At 49.4% G+C, this 10,241-nt stretch overlaps 1 protein-coding gene across 3 annotated transcripts; it reads right to left on the bottom strand.

The window, feature by feature from the left end:
- Positions 1-596: 596 nt before the first annotated feature.
- On the bottom strand, positions 597-3,343 carry LOC123085642 (peroxisomal membrane protein 11-3). 3 transcript variants are annotated; one of them, XR_006439840.1, is made up of 3 exons: positions 2,495-3,343; positions 1,402-1,474; positions 597-992 (listed from the first exon to the last, which is right to left on the bottom strand). XR_006439840.1 is itself a non-coding variant. In XM_044507313.1 (2 exons), exon 1 carries the CDS (start codon positions 3,215-3,217, stop codon positions 2,504-2,506), a length of 714 nt encoding a protein of 237 aa, XP_044363248.1. In that variant the 5' UTR covers positions 3,218-3,342; the 3' UTR covers positions 597-992; positions 2,495-2,503. The 3 variants fall into 3 exon arrangements, 2 of the variants coding, with proteins under 2 accessions (XP_044363248.1, XP_044363249.1); XM_044507313.1 differs by lacking the exon at positions 1,402-1,474 and having other exon boundaries at positions 2,495-3,342; XM_044507314.1 differs by lacking the exon at positions 597-992 and having other exon boundaries at positions 1,011-1,474.
- Positions 3,344-10,241: the final 6,898 nt, after the last annotated feature.

Genomic DNA, 10,241 nt, shown 5'->3' with positions numbered 1-10,241 from the left:
CATAAGCAATCTTGTATTGAAATGTGTGATGTTACTAGTCAAGTTACTCCCATTGTGACTAGTCTTCCTTCACAGGCTGTGTTGCACACAAATAGAGGCAGACAGGGACAGATACTCTCTGATGCAACCAGACTTATGAGATTCCCACAATCCCATTCTATAGCCTTGTAATGACGGCCAGAGCTCACCTGAACACACAGAAAATTCCCTCCAGAGGGGGAATGTTACACGGAGCTGAGCACATGATGCGCATTCACAGCCATCTAACTGCAAAGGTCTACTGGACAGGAAAACAGTAACACTGTTCTTTCATTGATTCAATTCAAGACTAATATAGCAGTCCACCCCCGCAAAAAAAAAAAAAAATTATAGCAGTCCACGATCTAGCTCACTCACTGATCACAGCCGCGTCCCAACCATTTAGCAGCAGCGCCCAGCTGTCCACTTGTAACCTGCCTCTAGAGGTAGACTACCACCAAATAGCCAAAATTCTGCAGCTGGTTGACAGGTTTCATCAGGGACGATATATATATGGCACTCCATCATGAGAGGTAGTAAACTGTTTCTCGTATACCTAGCCGGTTGATGCCAGAATATAAGCAGATACTAATATGCTTTTACAGCTATATGTTTTCAGGCCTCAACAGTGGGCTGAAAACAGATCACCTGAACAATGTCTTTGCCTCCACGACCGTGTTACATAGAGCTGGGACACAGGACGTGCTTTCACAGCCATCTACCTAACTACAAGCTTTTTGTTCTCAAGATCCATTGGATAAGAAAGCGGTAAGGTTCTTTCATCTCAATCTGAAACTATTTCTAACAGTTCATATAATCTAAAGCAAAGCCGGACCTGAAGCATCTCTGCATTTGGGACCAACAATGCCAAGTTGGCCAGCTGGAACAACGATTTGCAGAACTTATGCAGCAGGTTGGCTGATTTAAACACCAATGACAACGCCTATATGGCAATCAATCATGGGGCAGAATTGCTGTAAAAATAAGTAGGCAGGAAATTATGGAGCTTACAGTAAATGCAAAATATCGGATTATAAGAAAGTAGTAATTTGTTGCTGTGAACCATAAGAGGCGTTTTTTTTGGTTCATTGCTGATAAAATCATTTTATGCTATGATCATTGTTGTACTTTGATACTTATAAACAATTTGTTCAAAGAAATGAATACATAACTAATTGGGGTTCCCTGCCTACAATTATGATGTGGACTTACTTAGCTACTAGAAATGAAAGGAAATAAAAATTATTGTCACACCTTACTCAAACCAAGAAATCTTAGCACATACCCAGTATACCAGCTGTCTTACTCTTAACTCGAGGAATAATTGCGTTATAAACTATAAACACTGATAAGTAATCAGCTAAGTGATCAGAGTAACAGTACCTTACAGCTCCGTAGTACCTACTTCTCCCTACGTCACTCACACCTCGCCCCTGGTAGCAGAGGGTCAAGAGGCCTCCCATCGGAGCCAGGTCAGTGGAAGAGTAAATTCGAAACAGTTTTTGTAATTCACAATGGTATAAAATTTTATGTACTGTTTATCCAAACAAGGGCTGGAAAAAACACCGACGTTAATATTGACCCCACAGCAACAATCAGCTGCAGTTAAACCAGTGCAATAAGTTATGAGCACAGGACGGGCTACATGATCTACATATCATTGCATACTTATGTATTTATTCATCAGTTTACAGGTGACAAATTAAAAAAATAAAAAAATAAACTGTGAATGAAACAACATTTTGGTCCGATATGTAAGAACTGCATTTGCCTATTATTCCTTTGAAGCTGATTCAATTGGACCAATGTAACATGGGAAAAAACATTGTAGCACGTGGTAATCAAACAGACAGCATTCTTTCTTCTGCAGTGCTTCTGGTTGCGCATTTGCTTCATAATATATTAGCCCATAATAATATCAGTTCCAAAGTTTGTGCTAGCCAATTCGGCACGGTTAGTTAATTCTCCTTTGATATTGACACGAAGCCAAAACTACAGCAGGAAAACTATACACCAGATTGTGATGCTGGTTTCAACTTCCTAGTGCATCAGAACCAAATTATGATGCATTGTGCATCTTATTGCTGCAAAATGATCTGCCATGGAGACTGTTTTGTTCTTGTAGGCATGTTCAGTGCTTCTGTTTTTGCACTATGGAGCCAAGCACTCATCTTTGAAGTCAGCCATAAGCAACACAGTCGGAAGAAAGCAACCCCTTTATCCCAATACGACCGTAATGAAGCATCTGTTTTTTTTTTTTGACAAAATGAAACATCTAGAATGATTATGGTGAAATTAATCATGAGCAGCATCAGTGTTCTCCAACCAACAAATGCATCAGCATGAATTCCAACCGTACCACCAACATCGGCATCTAGATTACAGAAGCAACGCTTTCCTTTAGAAATACAGGTTTTGCCTAAATTTCAGCTTTATTTCATCCTAATGTCAAGCGTATTTTGAAATCTATATATACCTTGGGACTTCAGCAAGAATTCCAGTTCTTGTGCGTGCTGATCAGCGCCGACAGCAATCCGGCGGACGCCGTCAGCGTGGAGCTACCGAGCAACCCCTTCCCGTTAGTCACGTCCCCTAGCGCCATGAAGGCATCCGCCACGTCCTGCACAACGGACAGACGCTTCAGCAGCAGCTTCCCCCGCATCGTCGTCACCGCCTGGTTCTCCTCCCCACAACCCTCCGCCCGCCGCATCTTGATTGAAGACTCCATCTTCGTCACTTCTTCCAGCTTGATGGTGATGGAGCCGACGTAGCCCAGCAGCTCGGCCCAGGCGCTGAGACACTGGAGGCGGGGGAGGAGGTGCGCCGGGAGGAGGCCAGCTTTCGCGAGCCAGACGAACTGCTCGATGAAGTAGTAGACGCCCTCGCCGCCGTAGGCGAGGAGCACGAAGGGCGGAGGGAGGGGGCCGGGGTGCGCGCGGAGGGCGTTGACGTCCTGGACGAACTTGCCCAGGCGGAAGGCCTTGCGGCTGAGGCCGAGGCTGGACTCGAAGGACTTGAGGCGCGCGGAGGCCGGCGGGGGCAGCGGCCCTGCGGCGAGGGCGAGGCGCGCGGCGTAGCGGGAGATCTTGAGGAGCTTGTCGACACCGTCGCGGCGGGCCAGGTAGGCCTCGAGGTCGGCGAGGAAGTCGCGGGGAGGCGGGCGCGCTGCAGCGGCGGTCTTGCGAGCCTCGGAGGCCATGGCGGCTGTTGGGGGCGGCGGGGAGGTACCCGTGGGCTGTGGTTGCGTATACTATGCCAGCCTGTTTGGTTCGGGGGAAGTTGGAGTAGGGAATGAGAATTGAGAAGGTGGGAGACTAAAAATCACTTGTATGGTTGAAGGATATAGGAATTGAGAAAGAAAAGGGGCAGGGAGTTAAGGGGGCGAACTCCCGCTAATCTCTTCCAGGGGGGCTGGTAATTCAGCCAGGGAATGGGAATTGGCAAAGAAAAAACAGTTTGTTTGTTGCGCCAAATAAGGGCTGGTTCAATTTTGTACATAAACAAACGTGTCCTCAGCATCTTCTATTACTTTGACTCGCGAACTAAAGTGAGGAATTATTTTTTCTGTTAAATTCCCACAAGTAATTCCCAACAGTAGCCAAACGTGGGACTGGGACTAACAGTCCACTTCCCAAGCCTAATCACCCAACAAACTCCCTCTTGAAAACTCCCATTCCCTTTCCTTTAAACTACCAAACAGGCTGTGCGTGTATGATGCGGGGGTAGTTGCCGTGTGGTGGCACGGTGGATCGGTTGGACTCAACGACCAAGGGAGAGAGGAGGAGGAATCATTGGACTAGCGGTGCGGACCCGTGTGTCAGCGTGAGAACTCAGCTGGGCATTATCCCTCATTCGCTGTTTGGTGTTTTTAGCACTTTGCGTTGGGTCTCATTGACATTTACACATTACTCCGTATTTGATTGCTTGCATCAATGGTCAGATTATAGAACTTGTTGTTTGGTTGTTCGCATTTGTGTTTCAGAAATGAGCAAATGTAAATCACAACTGCTTAAGAGCAACTCCAACTGGCGACCCATTTCGTCCGCGGGCGTCCGCTTTTCGTCTGCCTGTCGACCTATTCCCGACCCATTTTTAAGCCGGATTTGCGCCGGCGCGAACAAGAGACGGACGCGCGCGCGCTCGCCTTTTCTTTTCCCGGGCTCGCCGGTTGACGAGGGCATAGACCTGGGGTAGGGTAATAGGCCCGACCTATACGTCCTACCTAAGGTCCTTGTCTTAGAAGCAAAGAAGTTCAAGAATAAACAGGAAGGACTTGGTGTCGAGTGCAATCCACTCGACATATCATCCACTCGGAGACTCCTTCTTCTTTAAGTCACTCGACTACTCAACCATTCGACCATGTAAAAAAACCACTCGACGTACAAGAAGACCTAAAGCCGCTCTACGTAGCAACGGTCAGGCATTTACTCGTATATTTAATGATCATTTGTAGCACTTTATTTACAAACGTTACCTGTAACGCTCTCTCTTTATGAATATTGAACCCTATGTAACGGAGGGGAGCAGGGGTCCTAGCGCACTCTATATAAGCCACCCCCCTCCTCTGGGACAGGGGTTCGCACCCTCCGTAACACACACGCATAAAATCCAGTCGACCGCCTCAGGGCTCCGAGACGTAGGGTTATTACTTCCTCCGAGAAGGGCCTGAACTCGTAAAACTCGCGTGTACAACTCCTCCATAGCTAGAATCTTGCCTCTACATCCCTACCCCCCATTCTACTGTCAGACTTAGAACCACGACAGTTGGCGCCCATTGTGGGGCAGGTGTCTTAGCGACTTGTTGGAGAAATTGCGGTTTTTCCAATCCCCATCAACATGGTTTCAGGCGGAGGTTTGGTCGAGGGCCGCGAGATCCATTTCGGCGCGCTCGTGTTCGTCGCCGACGACTCCGCTTGGCTCCAAGAAGCTCCACTCGACGTCGAGGCGCTCCCCGTCCGTGGGGCAACGCACTTTCGCGCGTGCGTCCGTGGCGTCCTCCTACGGCAGCCGTCGACTCAGTATCGGTCGGCACCTGTGCTGTCCTCCCTCCCTGTAGCCTGTCGGGGCAAGCGTTCCGGTCCATCGAGGCTTCAGCGGTGGGTGAGGCACGCGGTGGCTTGCCAGTCGGCCACCCCCAAGTCGCGGCAATCGAGCTCGACGAAACTCTCTAGGGCCTGTTCGACTGGCTCCGTAGAGACTGAGTCCGAGTGCGATAGTAGTGACCCCGCGGCGGAAGTCCTGATGGTCAATGGACCTCGCAGTCCTCCTGGCTTCCCCCACGGCGACAGTGGCGATGGTGGAGGCGATCCGTCGCGTGTTGACGAGGAGTACCGTCCCGAACCCCTCTCTTCGCTGCAAAGGGAAGAACTTCGCCGCCGGAACATGGATGGACTTCACACTCCTATCGCTGGAGAAACACCCGAGGCCCGAGCCTTGGAGGACGCGCGCCTGGCCAACTTTGTTGAGCGCACTTGACTGGAGAACCTCCAGCGCGCACTCGACGAGCTCGGCAGCGGATCACCGGGTCCAGTCGACGACAACTTTTTCCGCCTCCGACTCAGGTATATCGAACTCTGATCCAGAATCTCACAGCTGCAGCTCGAATAGAAGAGTCAATTCAACCTTCCCAGTCAGAAGCTGTCAGAGGTTTGATGCAGATCAGGGCTTTACTCAGGGCAGTGGGAGAACAGAATTCAGCTGTGTCACAGTCGCGGAATAGGATCCATAATAGTTCCATTATAGCAGATACAGTCCAGTCGGCTCACAGCCCAAGATCGCCCCCGAGGCGTGAGGGACGTGGAGACCGGCGAGATTAGTACAAAAACCATGAGCAGTATGATCACCGACTCGATCACGATGATCGTCGTCGAGTGCCCACGCCTCCCCCAAGGAGTGGGTCATACGTGCCTCAGCAGCATGATGACAGACGCCCTCATAGTGGTGGGCGAAGGATTCCAGTCGACCCCAGGGAACCGGGTTTTGATGCGAGATCTATTCTCGTTCAGGGTCTGGTCGACAGAAACAGAGCTCACAGAGAAGGCCACGACAAAGATCTTCCAACCGGCGGCAGAGTGGATGTCTCAGGTCCAGAATGCTTCAACAGAGCCATCAGGGCTGCAGTGATTCCTCCCAACTTCAGGTTGGCAACTGGAGTCAGTAAGTTCACTGGTGAGTCCAAGCCTGACACTTGGCTTAAGGACTACCGAGTGGCTGTTCAGATTGGCGGCGACAATGATGAAGTGGCCATGAAGCACCTTCCTCTGATGTTGGAGGGCTCGGCCAGAGCATGGTTAAATCAGTTAGCACCCAACAGTATTTATAGCTGGGAAGAACTTGCCCGAGTGTTTGTCAGAACATTCGAAGGAACATGCAAACGGGCAGCAGGGCTAACAGAACTGCAATCTTGTGTGCAGAAGCCAAATGAAACGTTGAGGGACTATATCCAGAGATGGATCACGTTGCACCACATGATGGAGAATGTGTCTAATCATCAAGCAGTTTGTGCCTTCAAAGAAGGTGTCAGATATCGAGAGTTGAATCTGAAGTTCGGTCAGGCCGGAGATATGTCTCTGAGTTGAATGATGGAGATTGCCACTAAGTACGCCAATGGTGAAGAGGAGGATCGGCTCCGGAGTGGCAAACACAAAACAGTCGCCCACGAAACCGGAGGAGGAAACTCTAGTCGGAAGCAGAAGCGCAAAGCTGAGCCAGCTGCTCCTGGAGAAACCTTAGCTGTGACTCAGGGAAAGTTCAAGGGGAAGCCCAAAGGACCGTGGAATCCCAAGAAAATAAAGGATCAAGACGGAAATGATGTGTTGGATTTGCCATGCCACATTCACACAAAGAAAGATGAAGAGGGTAATCTCATTTACCCGAAGCATACCACTCGACAGTGTCGGCTCCTAATCCAGCAGTTCCGAGAGAAACAACCCAAAGAAAAGGAAAAAGAGTCAGACAAAGTTGAGGACAAAGAGGAAAATGACGATGATTACCCCCATGTCAATTCCACTCTGATGATTTTTGCTGATGTTGGGAGCAAAAGTCGACTGGAAGTCATCAACAGAGAGGTAAACATGGTCGCTCCGGCGACGCCCTTTGCTGTTTGGGGATTGGACATGGTTGGACCAATGAGGACTGGTAGGAGCGGCTTCACTCATGTGCTTGTAGCAGTCGACAAGTTTACCAAATGGATTGAAGCCAAGCCTATTAAGAATCTTGAAGCCAGTACTGCCGTCAACTTCATTAGAGAGTTGACATTCAGATATGGGGTTCCGCACAACATCATCACTGACAATGGATCGAACTTCGATTCTGATGAGTTCAGAACCTTCTGCGCCTCCCAAGACACACGAGTCGACTATGCTCCAGTCGCCCATCCCCAATCGAATGGACAAGCAGAAAGAGCAAATGGCCTGATTCTCAAAGGATTGAAACCCCGACTGATGCGAGATCTCAAGTACGCAGCAGGCGCCTGGGTTGATGAACTTCCATCAGTTCTTTGGGATTGAGGACAACTCCCAATCGGTCGACTGGCCAAACTCCATTCTTCTTGGTCTATGGAGCTAAAGCTGTTCTACCGAGTGACTTGCTTCACAATGCACCACGAGTCGAGCTCTTCTCTGAAGATGAAGCAGAACAAGCTCGGCAAGACGCAGTCGACCTCCTAGAGGAAGAAAGAGAGATGACCTTGATCCGGTCGACCATTTATCAGCAAGACTTGCGTCGATTCCACGCTAGAAACGTGAGGGGTCGAGCCTTTCACGAGTGAGAGTTGGTTCTTCGAGTGGATCAGCAGAAACCACACAAGCTCGCCCCTACTTGGGAAGGTCCCTTCATCATCACCAGAGTTCTCCACAACGGAGCATATCATCTTTACAATATCGAGAATAAGAAAGACGAGCCACGGGCTTGGAATGCGGAGCTTCTCCGCCCCTTTTATACTTAAGTACTCATTCGGGTGAGATGTAATAAGAAATACCTTTGTAGTTTGTTTATCAAAGATGAGAGCTTTACAGTTTTCTTAAATGATTGTTGTCGCTTTCGTTTGTGTTTGAAATCTCCCAGTGGGTGACTTTGCTATGAATCCGTTTCGCCTAAGTCCGAAAAATCCTACCAAGTGGTGAGAAACCCTCCCACTCGGGGCTTAGCCGCGAATCCGTTTCGCCTAAGTTTAAAAATCCTACCGAGTGGTGACCAACCCTCCCACTCGGGGGCTTAGCTGCAGTCCAGTATTCGCAAGTTTAAAAAATCCTACCGAGTGGTGAGCAACCCTCCCACTCGGGGGCTTAGCTGCAGTCCAGTACTCGCCTAAGTTTAAAAAATCCTACCAAGTGGTGAGCAACCCCCCCACTTGGGGGCTTAGCTGCAGACCAGTACTTGCCTAAGTTTAAAAAATCCTACCGAGTGGTGAGCAACCCTCCCACTCGGGGGCTTAGCTGCAGTCCAGTACTCGCCTAAGTTTAAAAAATCCTACCAAGTGGTGAGCAACCCTCCCACTCGGGGGCTTAGCTGCAGTCTAGTACTCGCCAAAGTTTAAAAAATCCTACCGAGTGGTGAGCAACCCTCCCACTCGGGAGCTCAGCTGCAGTCCAGTACTCTCCTAAGTCCATCCCTATCCGCAAGGACGACGAGGTGCAGGTCGACTGTAACCTTCTCCTTCGGAGCTGCGCCACAAATACAACGTGCGCTCCATCCCTATCCACAAGGACGGCGATGTGCAGGTCGAGTGCAACCTTCTCCTTCGGAGTTGCGCCACAAATACAACATGCGCTCCATCCCTATACGCAAGGACGATGAGGTGCAGGTCGACTGCAACCTTCTCCTTCGGAGCTGCGCCACAAATACAGTGTGCGCTCCATCCCCATCCGCAAGGACGACAAGGTGCAGGTCGACTGCAACCTTCTCCTTCAGAGCTGCGCCACAAATACAATGTGCGCTCCATCCCTGTCCGCAAGGACAACGAGATGCAGGTCGAAAGATTATTCAGAGTAAAGAGCAAATTCCACTCGAAGGCAAATACAAGCATATTCAGAAACAAACCAAGTTCAGATAAATCCTAAAGTTCCAGACAAAGGATCAAAAGTATTCGAGCATCAAGCCCGAAGAAGTTTAACGGTTACACAATCACTCGGCATTCCGAGGCAAATAAAGGTGGAGCATAATGTTTCTCGGTCATGCATCAGGAGAAGGACTGTCTGGGTCAATGAAACTGTCAAGGTCTATGCTGTCTGCAATACGAGTGGCGGCATCAAGGAAAGTGTTCATGAAGGACTGAAAAGTGTGTCTCTTTGTGTTAGCAACCTTGAGTTCCGCCAGCCTGTCTTCTTTGACGTCTTTGTAGTGCACTCGGACCAGGGACAACGCGACATCAGCACCACAGCAAGCGGATGACTTCTTCCATTCTTGCACTTGGTCGGGAATTTGATTCAGTCGAGCCATCAGAGACTCGAGATCTTGAGACAGTTCCGCCTGGGGCCAGAGTTGAGCATCAACCCGAGTCATCGCCACTTTCAGGCGAGCAAGATAAGCAACTGCGCTGTCCATGCGAGATTCCAACCGCAGCACATTCATCGCGACATCATCCTTGACTGGGCAGTTTATGGAATCAAGACCCGTCTCGACCCGCCCAGTTTCCGCTTCAAAGTCTTGGCAAAACTCTGCACAGTCGAGTAAATGGTGAGTCGACGAAGTAATTAGACTTGACAGTTGACAGAAATAAGTCAGTCAATCATCAGTACCTTCAAGGTTTAAGACCAGCTTTGCAGCAAGCTGGCCCAGATAAGACTCCAGCTCGCCCTTCTTAACTTTGAGGCTCCCAACCTCGTCAGTCAGTTTTCCCTTGTCCTTCTTCAGTCGCTCGACCTCCCGATTGGCATCAGAAACAGCCGTCTTCAGTTTGGAATTCTCTTCTTCTAACTTGCCGACCGAAGCAAGCTTCTTGTCGGCAAGCGCAGTTTTCTCTTGCGCTTCCTTATATGCAGCAGCAAGATCCAGATCCTTCTTCTCCAAAGCCTGCTTCATTTTCTCTAAAGAAATAACATTCTTCAGACGGGCTTGGAATTGACGGTTTTCACTACATACATCTGCTCGAGTGGAGTCACTCGGTAAAGAAAACGGAAAGGAAAAGTGACAACAGCAGTAAGATAAACAGTTGATGATTGGTTACCTCCCATGGCAGCTAGTTCATCGCGAGCAGTCTTGAGATTCTTTCTGGCCAGTTCCAG

This window comes from Triticum aestivum, chromosome 4A (genome assembly GCF_018294505.1).
Source record: "Triticum aestivum cultivar Chinese Spring chromosome 4A, IWGSC CS RefSeq v2.1, whole genome shotgun sequence".
Taxonomy (NCBI): domain Eukaryota; kingdom Viridiplantae; phylum Streptophyta; class Magnoliopsida; order Poales; family Poaceae; genus Triticum; species Triticum aestivum.
The sequence above is the reverse complement of the archived record's forward strand: the minus strand, read 5'-3'. Positions and strand labels throughout refer to the sequence as shown.